Source organism: Vicia villosa, linkage group LG2, assembly GCF_029867415.1.
Source record: "Vicia villosa cultivar HV-30 ecotype Madison, WI linkage group LG2, Vvil1.0, whole genome shotgun sequence".
Lineage (NCBI taxonomy): Eukaryota > Viridiplantae > Streptophyta > Magnoliopsida > Fabales > Fabaceae > Vicia > Vicia villosa.
In genome coordinates this window covers 208,426,294-208,438,813 of record NC_081181.1, presented here as the reverse complement: position 1 = coordinate 208,438,813, position 12,520 = coordinate 208,426,294, and the positions used below count along the sequence as shown (strand labels likewise).

The 12,520-nt window shown below is 31.8% G+C and overlaps 1 protein-coding gene across 1 annotated transcript; it reads right to left on the bottom strand.

Moving 5' to 3' along the window:
- Nucleotides 1-10,382: 10,382 nt before the first annotated feature.
- On the bottom strand, nt 10,383-11,783 carry LOC131653734 (transcription factor MYB14-like). Its single transcript, XM_058924006.1, has 3 exons — nt 11,638-11,783; nt 11,427-11,556; nt 10,383-10,972 (listed from the first exon to the last, which is right to left on the bottom strand). The coding sequence occupies exons 1-3, from the start codon at nt 11,768-11,770 to the stop codon at nt 10,480-10,482; spliced, it is 756 nt and encodes a 251-aa protein (XP_058779989.1). The 5' UTR covers nt 11,771-11,783; the 3' UTR covers nt 10,383-10,479.
- Nucleotides 11,784-12,520: the final 737 nt, after the last annotated feature.

The following is a 12,520-nucleotide window of genomic DNA, read 5'->3' as shown; positions in this document are numbered from 1 at the left end:
CAATTTGAAAAAAAAAATTGTATATAGCGTAGCTAAATTGTATAAAAGGCTACACTTCACAATCATGAAAAAGACTACACTTATGCTAAATACAACCTATCCCAAATGGTACAGGAAAAAAATTGTGGAACTCATATGATCAGAAGAAATTAATCGACATACATATGCATATGTCACTCTCTCCTTTAATTAGTCTCTATTGATAGATACATACAAGAACCTGAAATTAAGGATTGGTACTACGTAGTAAGACAAACTACCGCAACCAGCCTTTAGAAAATATGGTCATGGTGACAAGTTGTTGTGACAAAACATGAATGTGTAAAAAAAAAAGGTTTATTGCTTATGTGACTATGTAAGGCAATTGGAATTGGCACAAACTACTTAAATTAATTTCTAGAAATTCCATTTTCACAAAACAATTAGTTAAACTCTACAAAAAAATTTGGATAATATGTATTTACTATGCAAACTCTCTGTCGCTTCCTCCATCGCAAAAGTATTATTAGAATTTATGAGAAAAAGACTCACACGCCAACTTATATAGTTCGGCACGTTTTATTAATGTGTATATCACCTACAATAATAATAATAATAATAATAATAATAATAATAATAATAATAATAATAATAATAATAATAATAATAATAATAATAATAATAATAATAATATAATAACGATAATAACGATAATAAAAATAATAAAAATAATAACAATAATAATAACAATAATAACAATAATAATAATAATAATAATAATAATAATAATAATAATAATAATAATAATAATAATAATAATAAGCATTTCATGATACACCTTAGAAGAAGAAAAATAAAGTAATGTTATTAAAATGAAAATTGAAATACTAAGTACAAGCCAAGGTCATACATTTTTTTTTTTTTTGATAAGATGGAGTGCCTAAGCCCAAAGAGAAAAAAACAACTACACACACTCAACAAGAGGGGAAACAATTCCCTTAGCATTTAACTCTCCAAATTGCCTCAAGAATTGAGGAAGCTCCTTATAAATCACAAAATTTCGCTCCACGCATCCATGCTTAGCTAAGCAGTCCGCACAAGAATTTGAGCTCCTATAAGCGTGAGAAATAACGGCTACTTGAAAGGTGGACAACATATCCATAATTCTTCTAAGAATAGCAACACACTCAATCGTTCCCACCTTCCCGTCTTCAATAGCTTGAGCGACTATCAATGAGTCAACATTGATTTCCAAATTATTGAATCCTAGAATTTTGGAAAGCTTTAGCCCTTCTAGAACTTCCCAAAACTCAGCCATTAGGGGACTGCACTTACCAACATACTTCGAAAAACTGCCTTTCCAATTACCATGATGATCCCGCAACACTCCACCACAACCAGCAAAATTATTATCATCGCAAGCTCCATCCGTGTTCAATTTTATCATGCTTCTAATAGGGGGATTTCATCCTATATACTTGTTGTCACTGTCACCTTTGTTATGAATTCTAAGCATCCTCACTGCTTGATTATAATCATCATGTCTTTGAATGATATGCACAACTGGATCCAGAGGTCTCTTATACTCTGCATTATGCTCCTCTAGATTCCTCCACAACCAAAGAACGTGACACGTTATGATCCAAATGCTGCTCCAACTAAGTCTACTGCTACCACTATAGTTGAGATTTATATGAATCCAATCCCCAAGATCTGCTGTGAAAAAAATCCCCATGTATGTCACTCAGCACCAGGCTCCTCCAAACCGGCACACACTTCCGACAATCCCGCATAGCATGAATTGTGGTTTCGCAAATGTTTCCACAAAGGTTGCACCCTGAATTCCCAAGACCTTTCCTGCTTTTTCTGAGATTCGTAAGTAAACGATCATCCCAAGGCCGAAGCTTTCCAAATCTTTTTCCACTCTTTGTCCACGATATCGATATTGTGCCCAGCTATCGTTTTAAACATCTCCTTAATTGAGAACTCATGCATACCAGTACCTGCAAAAGAACAAACGTCAGCATAAATCTCCATGCTTGGTGGCACACAAGCTTTGATTTTGTCAACCAAAGGCTCTGGCATCCAGCTAGCCATCGAATTGATATCCCATTCAAGCCAAGGTTATACTTAGAGAAACTACAATACTGCTTTAAATATTGCTTTAATTGGTAAACAAGGGTGGAATATTCTCAGTTATTTGAAATGTGTAATATTGTAACTCTTCAAAGCTCGATACTTACCGACACATATTTTTTCAGGAGTGCTATTCTTACACTTCCTTTTTCTTACACCGTATGCACACCGTATGTGGTAATAAAGGAAAGTATTGGCTGCACAAAAATCAAAGCAGCATAAATTAATAAAAAAAATTAAAAGTAGTATATTTTGTATATACTTATACGGTGTAGTTGTTTAAACTAGTGTAAAGATATCTTTTCCCATATATTTTTGGCTCATAGGTGGGTCATAAGTCAAGCTTTGTATAATGTAGCATCTGTAGTGCTAAATTTATTTTGAGAGGATGATGTATAAGATATGGGGTGAACGTTATTGTTTGGAATGAAAAATGGCTTATTGATGGTTCTTCCTCTCTTATCTCATCACCTCATTATTGCAAACTCATAACCATGTTTGTGTATTTAACCTTCTTTTTCCTAATACCATGATGTACACTTATTAATTAGGCAGCACTATGTTCGACCCAATTAGAGCTATAAAACTTTTCAGTAACAACCTTTTTGATTAAAGCACCTAATTTATAAGATTAATGCACCATTGAAATCAAGAACATGATTTGCCGGATATGTAGAAATTTCTTTTATGCAAGAAATAGGTTGCAAGACAGAGATCTTCATTGTCCCATTAATTGTGATATATGTGATGATGGTATAGAAGACTATATATATATATATATATATATATATATATATATATATATATATATATATATATATATATATATATATATATATATATATATATATATATATATTCTTCAAGTGTTCTAATAGTCGAAATATTTGGATTTAAACACCTTATTACCGTGTGATCTATGAGGTAGAGGATACTGGATGTGCTATTGCTACAATGTTCTTTGATATCATCTAGAAGGTACACCACGACATTTGTCCTCCTTGTTTCACTATCATATTAAGTATCTGGAACCAACAAAATAAGAAAATATGGAACAATGTTACAAAACAACAAAAGAATGTTATTGATAAGTGCTAAAATATAGTTATTGTGAATATATAATTGTGGCACTTATCGATTCTATTCATTCCGTTTTTATAATAAAATTCCAACTTTTGTGTAAATATGTACATACTTGTGTTTTTGATTAATTTGTGTACCGATTAATATGTTTCCATTCATTTTGTAGGTATATATGAATATTTGGAGCATTGATTAATAAAGGTCAAAGGCTAAGCTTCAAGAATGCACATTTTACCAATTCATCAAAGAATAAGGCTCAAAATAAGGATGATAAAAATCATCAATTTAGTTTCCATTTATTAATTGATAGGTAGAGCATGGAATAAGCTTTCCAACGCTTCGAACCGGACGTAAATCGGAGTTACGATTCTCAAGTTATGGCCAAAACAATATTTCATTTTTCTGTTGAGCGGGCTAAGCGCGGATTTTGGCGCTTAACGCGGTATGGGAGCATTTCAGAGAAGTTTGGCAGAAGATGGCCCGCTTAGCACGGATTTTGGCGCTAAGCGCGGTCTGGGCGGTTTGGAAAGTCATTAATTAGGGAAAAATCCGATTTTTTTAGGGTTATGCTTTGGGGTATTTGTTCCCAAAGTCATCACAACCATTTTTGAGTAGGGAGAGCTTAAAAACAACAATGGAGCTTTCATCTTGATGATCTGAAGTCGGATTTCTCATCAATCGAATTTGACAAACCGGGAGATTTGTGATTTTTCTTCTTTTATCTCTCTGTATTCTCCATTTGTTGGGTTTGTTTGTAAGTTTACTCTAAACCTATGTATATTTGTTACTCTATTGTTGTTTAAAGTTTGCTTTACAAATCTTTGTCGGTGTTTCCTTGATCTTTTTGCTTAAATGCTTTGGATTTGTGTTATTGTAGAAATAGACATCACAAGTCTTGATTAGGAGGATATCTGTTAGCTTTAGATTCTAGAGATAGGTATGGGGTTAACATCCACATAATATCTGAGTTTAATGCATTTGTGTTGTTCGATCGGTTGAGACATCGTCGAAAGAGCTATATATGATTGAACTCTCGTCGGTGTTGCAGAAATGGACATTGATGTGAGGGATATGTGGTGATTCTGACGAGAATTGTAAGTTGAGTGCAGCGGAGTGATAGATTTAAATTTGTGACGAGTAGTTTACATTCGTGCCGGATTAGTTTCTCCTCTCGAAAGTGTATTTATTTTTTGTTTTTACCTTCAACCCATTCAAACCCGAGCCCAAAAACATAGAAACCGTTGAACGACATTTTAACAACCACTACGCCAAAATTGATATTTTGTATCGCCTATTATAATAGCACTTTTAAAGAAAGTGCTATTAAAAAGGAAACAAATAGATCTATAATAGCACTTTATGGTTGGACGCTATTATATGATACATATTATGTGATTTTGATAGCACTTTGTGAAAAAACGCTATTATTAAACTTCACTAAGATAGCACTTTGTGAAAAAACGCTATTAATATTCTTCATTAAGATAACACTTTCTTTAAAACGCTATTAATATTCTTCACTAAGATAGCACTTTTTATAAAATGATATTATTTTACTACCCTATATTATCGTTTATGAAAAAGCGCTGTTGTTAAACTTTATAAATTATATAATAAATAAATAATATAATGTAATATAAAAAAAAACCAAAACTCTTTTGGCGTATCATTTTCATTTTTGCGCACAATTTATGGCCACTCCCACCAAAAACTAAAACACCCATTCTCTCTCCAAGCCCATAACCCACTCACGCGTGAACCTTCCTTCGACTTCGATTCACTCACGTCGTCGTCGAACCTTCCTTCGATTCACTCATGTCGTCGATCTCCCAACCCAACCACACATTCTTCTCCCTTCGTCAACCCAGAACTCACACACTCTTCACCATCGATTCATCCATTCACCACCGGAAAGAGGAAACTCGATCGATTCAAATTCTCCTCCGATTCACCACTCCAACTGAAAGAGGAAACACCGGAAAGAAAGAAAGAACGAGCAAAACTCATTCTCCGTCGAACTCGACCCTTCGTCAGCTCACCACCATTGTCCCTCTCTTCATTGGTATCTGGTAATCTTTCTTTTCTCATGTTATTGCTCTGTGTTGTAAAATTGAAGGGATTTGAAATTAATGATAGTTGACTAATTATAAGAAATCATAGGATCCCTAATTGTTGACTAATTATAAGAGAATCCTAGTATCCCTAATTGTTGATTATTGCAAACTCGTCACCGTGGTATTCTGGACGTGAATAGTCTCGAAAGTTCCTTTGTTCTTAATGACACAAACACTGCCTCTGTTCTTAATGTAACAATATTAATAAAGTTGTTGATTTTTTCATTTCTTTTCAAATGTTTTCTATATGACCCGTACTTTGTCGGTTGAACTCCTCACATAGCTTAGCAGTATTGAATTAACATTTGATGTTTCTGCTCAATGGAGAACAGGTAGATTTATGCATCAGCTTGATGCTCCTTAATGATCTTTCTACTAAAATCAATGATTTTTTGTCAAAATATGAAGATCCATTGTTTAGAGTACATCTCTGTTTTGGAGTATTATATATTAGTAGATTAGATTAAAAAATAATGGGCATCTTTGTTAGGTTTATTCTGTTGTATTTGGAGTGTTAGCAGCTCTGTTTTCTGTTAGTTAATGATGAAAATTCCATACTGTTAATGGTTAGTATATTAGTGAAATGTTAGTATCAGTAGTGTTTATGTAAGTTAGTGAAAGGTTAAAAGGTGAAGTAGAAATCTATTAATGTTAGTAAAGTTGTTAGTAAGCTTGTTAACTGTTTTGGTTAGTTGGAAGCTGAGTTAGTTTAAAGTTGGGTTGAAAGCTGTTGGTGAATGCCATGAACTTATATTAGCAGTTAGTTGGATTGTTACTTGTTAGGGTTAAAAAAAGGTTAGTTGGAGGGAAAGAAAGATAGAATGTGTTTCATTATGAAACTAAGTTCACCAAATGGAGGGAAACTATAATTTATACAAGTTATTCAAAATGAAATTAGGAAGGAAAATGAGAAGTAGTTGGAACGTAAAACTGATCTTGGTAGTCTTAAGCTACTTTATTTTAATTTTTAAATGATGTTAAAAACATACTATGAGATTAATGTTTAGTATCCAGGGATTATATTGACATACTTCACACCAAATCCAATGACATTGCCCAATGTTATGATTATGCACGAAACTTAAGATTTAAGCTTTCTTTTATTTTCCCTATTAAAACTGCAAAATCAATTGAGCTACAATACTACTACCGCTGATGGATGTTACCCCACCTTCATTTGCCTTAGTTGTACACTACATGTTAGTTATCATGTTCTTGTTGCTTCCACCTACCTTTCTAGTTGTTGCTTCTAGAAACCACAGCAGAATTGTCTAGAGACATTAGAATGACTAATAATGCTTCATCAAACATATGTTTACTCTTATTGTGAATATCCTTCAATACAAGAATTACGTTTGCAGCAATCCGGGATAAGGTGGTTAAAAAATATTATGCTGAGAGAATTAAAAAAAACTTGAACTCAAAATTGAAATGTTCTCGCTATCTCAGGTAAAACTTAATGCACAAGTTTAAATACTAGTATGTTACAATTATGTTACAATGAAAACTAAATAATAAAATACATAAATGGAAGGGTTTACTATCTAGGAAGAGTAAAGCTAGTAGTTGGAACTTTTGGTTGAACGCGCAGTGGCATCGTGAAAACAAATGTTTCTAAACACATTTACTATAGGGGTGAAATGAAATTAATTAGGCAAGAATTAAACTCATAATGGAAATAACATTAAGGAATATTTAAAAAATTTACTTGGAAGAATTATAGGAAAAGCTTCAATTTCAACTTGAAGTGAATTATTATATTAATTTTGAGTTTTGAATATTTTAGGTTATTGAGGACTATATGATATTGCATTGATCTAGCTGTTTACTTTAATTTATATTCATGTTTTTGCCATGCCTGAAAATCTTACATAACTATACGAGATTGATCAGGACAAGGAAGCTGCGGAGGAAATTGAGTTTCTACCTCATAGAGACATTCTCAGGTTTAAATGTTCATTCTACATCTCTCTTGTACCTATCTACGACCACATTTTAGTGCCTGTTCTACGTAAATTCACCGGTATTCCAACTGGTGTTGTTACACATTTGCAGCGTATAGGAGTTGCTCTAATGCTTGATTCTTTATCCACATACGGTTGTGGCTTCAATAATAGAAGTGAAAAGGAAAGTAGTGGCTAAGACAACAACATGCTTGATGCCTTACCAATATATCATCCATTCAATTCAACATTAAAAAACTTTCATAGTTACAATACTACTCTTGTTTATTGTAACAAGTTTCTTTATTTTATTTCTCCAAGATTGGAATTTACAAATTATCAATTCACTTTAGGTTAAAGGTAAGGTGAATATGCTGGTATTATGTAATTTTATTTATTTTTATTACAGTATAACAAAATAAAATTTCTCCAAGATTTGTATAGTTGCCAATGTAATTTAGTCAGAAAGTACATATATAGTTGAATCCAAACTATATATCTATTATTGTTACTGTAGTTCTGCCACCAATTCTAGTTTTTAGTTGTCCAATACATTATCAGATTGACACTTCTTGAACTTTACTTTCATAATTAAAGATTATCATAAGATCTGAAAGGCTCTCGTATACTAATAAGAAGTGAACCGCAGAAAATTGGAAGCAGCTAGAGAGATGTTGGAGGATGAGGAGCAGAATGACAAGCCAAAAGTAAGCCCTCATTACCTATTAACTTTTTCTATTATGGTTAAGGTTACGCGCTGTAATACTTATTCCTAACTTTATGTTACAATAAAAATGAAATGCATAAAATTGCAGGGTAAGGGGACAGATAAGAATGAAAAGAGTGGAATGAAACTTGCTGAACTTGCATACCAACGTGCAAAAACAGTAAAGGTTGTCAAGAGGGCACTAGATTGTGGAAAGATTGTGAAGAAGCCTCAGATAAAATCTAATAAATATCGAAAGACTTTCTTTTCAAGGACAGATGAGATGTGGGAACTATTCTAGACAAACATGAAGGATAAAAAGTCAAAACAGAGGGGTTTTGGAGTAGGAAAGAAGTCCAATATATCATTCAAAAGCAAGTCAAGGTATCAAATAATGCTTTGATTTTGCCCATTTATGGTGAATATGTTGTTGTTTAAGTTGAGAGGCCTGATTAGAAATTTATACCCAAAAACAAAAATGAATTCTAAGGGATTGTTTTGGACATTCCGCTTGCTTGTTTTTGGTTGGGTATGTTATTTTCATTGGTAATTAAGTTTGTATATGTAATTAGGTTTTTATACATGTTACTAAGAGGAAGACAACTAAGAGTGCTCAGTTAGTTTTTGTGTTCTAAATATGCATGTATTGTAGGTCAAAATTTGAATGTGGTTTAATTTCTGATATAATGATATTACCAATTGTTCAATAGACATCTTAAGTAGATTTGATTTAAAACCTTATATATCCAATGAGTGACTAAAAGCGTTATTTGGTATTGAATTGAATGTAACTTTTTGATATTTGTACAACAAAAGAATGATTTTGTGTTCAAAAAAAAAAAAGAACTACAATAGCGTTTTGTAAAGAGTGCTATTAATGAAACATTCTATAATAGCACTTTAAAGAGAAAGTGCTATCAAACATGTGTCATATATTAGCGCTTTCTTTGAAAGTGCTATCAAACATATGCCATGTATTAGCACTTTGTTTAAAAGTGCTATAAAAATGTGCCCTATAATAGCGTTTATTTGAAAGTGCTATTAAAATCAAATAAAAAACGCGCAAAATGTCCACTTCAATAGCGCTTAAGGAAAAACGCTATTAAAAATAGGTACTTTAATAGCGCTTTAAAAGTGCTATTAAACAAAAAATATTTACAATAGCGGCGCGGTTAATAGCGCTTTAAAGCGCTATTAAAAACCAAAAAAAGTGCTATTAAATAGCTTATTTGGCGTAGTGAACTATCTCTGTGGACACGATAATTCCTGGATAAATGTTTCCAAAACTTTTGTTGCTTGTCTTCTACCGCTTCAACAGTTATGCACTGAGACATTGACGTTCTCCACTCTTAAAAAGATATCAAGAAGATAATTGACTGTCATCTTACTCAGGAACGATCTTGGGCTAATTGGAGTAAGCCAACCATAGAAAGAATCAAATGTAAGGTGAGTGTTTCTTTTTCTACTATTCATAATAGAGTAGGAATTCGTGTTTGTGTTAAAGATGAACATGGTACTTTTTTGTAACAAAAACCGAATGGATCACTAGGAGAGGGTATTTTCTTACTTTCGACATGGGTACATGAGTTTAATACGCATATAGTTTATTTTGAATTAGATTCTAAAATGACGGTGGAGAGTTTCTCTTCTCGCATAGTAGACTATACGAAATTTGATAGCATCATTCGACATTGTAGACTCTTATAATAATTCGAGTGGTGAGTTTTATGAGATAAGTAAATGACATTGTTCATAGGTTACCTAAAGAGGTCAACTCTACTACCTTCAAATTATTAGTAGAAATATCATATTACATTAAACACATTTTAATTAATGAAATGTCATAAGTTTTTTCAGCTAAAAAATAAATATAGGAGGGAGAAAGCGATGCTAATTTTATATTTTAATTTATTGAATAGTAAAAATATTTAGGGTTTTTCTATCCTATATAAATTTGTACATGTTAAGAAATCTAAAATGGTAAATTTATCTTGAAATTTATGTATTTTATATCAAATATATAATTTTTTAATAAATAATTAGTGTTTTTTCAATGAAAAGTTGCTAATTTTAGTTGCCTTAACATGTGAAATACTGCACATGTTAGACAAACCCAAATATTTATCTATATATTGTCCAAATAAAGAAAACTTTTTCATAAATAGGAAGACAGAGTGGGAGTGTTAGTTTTTTTTTTTACACAAATAGGGAGTATTAGTTAAAAGTACAACATGATAGGGGAAAAACATGACAAGTAGTAGTCAAATGATGCTAGTATATGCTTCACAAGACATCCATTTCCAAAAAGAAGTAAACCCCTACAATACTGTACCTATTGACATGACAAGGTTAACAACAGCAAAACATTAGAGAGATAAAGAGATGCAAATTTATTTCAAACATTAGTTAAAACCACCACATGACAAAGGAAAAACAATAAAAACTAGTAGTCAAATGATGCTATTAATATCTGCACGGCATTTCCATAAAAAGTAAACCCACACACTACTGTACCGATTTATTCTGAATGGCTCCAAAGTTGTTCATCGTACACAGGACTGAAGTAATCAAGTTCACACCAGACAGGTAATAATGTAGCTTCTTCACTTGGAGGGACATATGAACTGTCTATCATATATGGTTCTGTCCAAAAATTATCATTCAAAACATCCATATATGCATCCATCAAAGGAAGCTCATCAAGAACATAATTTTCATATGATATTTCCGTACTTGTTGGAGTATCCATTGTTCCACTTGAAGATGGGATTGAAGATGATGGACTCGTAATATTTGGAACACTATTGGTTTCTAATTCTCCTTCAAGTTTCTTGGTTTTTTCCATTGTAGGACTAGGATGATTAGTTGAATTTGAACCATTAGCATTTTCTTTTCCATGTTTAGTATCTGACTTATTATTTTTTATAGAAAGCTTTTTCAGTTTGGTGTGCCAATGATTCTTTATCTCATTATCTGTTCTTCCTGGTAAATTTGCAGCAATCACAATCCATCTGCACAACAAAAATCGTTTCATCATCGTAGAAAGCCCTAATACCATACTATATCATAAAAGCCCTAAAAGTCTTAGTATAAATTATGTATCTGATAAATTTTCACATATCTTGAATATATGAAAAATTAATTAATTACACATTAATTAAATTTGATAGTTAGTTATTTTAAATTTTTTAATTATCAACAAAAATAAATTTGAGTTCATAAATTATGTAAGTAAACAAGTTATTATTGAAAGGGTATTTTGAGAATACAATCATTAAGTTGTTTGAATGACTATACACACTTTAGGGTTGAGTTATAATCATATATTCATATTTAATAATATATTTAAGATAAATAATATATTATGTCAAAATATTTTCTTGGGAAAGAGTTGTTAAACTAGATATTATCTTGTTATTTCATTCTCTTTGTATTGTGTTGTATGCATTGACATGTAAATGATACCTATTACCCAGTTTTTCATGAAGTTTGATGATAGTATCTTCTTCTTGTTGAGTAAAGTTCCCTCTTTTGAGATCTGGTCTTAGATAGTTCAACCACCTTAGTCTACAACTCTTTCCACACCTTTTAAGACCTGAAAACATTATTCCAAAATAACACATACTATTTTATGAAGAAAACCAACCTACACTGATGAATAAATTATGATTTACACCTGCAAATTTAGGTAGTTGTCGCCAATTCCAACAGCCATATCTAGTTACATAAGCAATCAACTTGTGGTCTTCTTCAGAAGTCCACTTGCCTTTTCTCAATCCATTTTTGTCACCACAAGAGCTCCTCACCATGTTATCTTACTACTACTACTACTACTGATTCCTTGTATGAGTGTGTGGTTAGGTGTGGTGTCATATATATTTAAAAAGTTTTTTTTAAGGTTAACTCTTTGAGTATTGGTGGAAGAGATTATTTTTAGGTTAATCTTTAGTTTTTGGTGGAAAAGATTTTTTACAATTCAAAATATAATTAGAAGATAAATAAAGTAATTTAAAATTATTTTATTTGAAATTTATATTTAGATTATTTTAAATAGTTCAATGTTTACAATATTTTTATTTAAGATTTATGCTCAATCTATTGGTCTCAGTATTATATAATTGTAGAGACTGGTATACTGGAGGGCATACATGTGATATGTCTACTAGTTTATTTTCTTATGTTATAACGACCACACATTTTGAACATCCACCTCAATGATAATGTGCTCACACTTAATTGTTCTATTTGGTCGAGTCGGCGAATCCGCTTCTCACTTGTTTGTTATTTGTAACTTAGTTAAGACAATATAAGATTTCCAGTTGGTCAAGGTATCAAATAGTTCTTTCTAAGCACTCTAGTCTTCTCATCAAAGATTTTTTTTCCTTTAAGTGGTAGGGCAAGGTCTAAGGAGAATTTTTGTATTGTTTAAGATTTGTTAGTGATGTATGTTATTGTTAAGGTTTGTTTAGAAGATGAATTTATTATAGAGTAATGTTATTCTTACACCTAAAATTTACATCAATACTTACACCAAACACTGTTCACCGTATTTATACGGT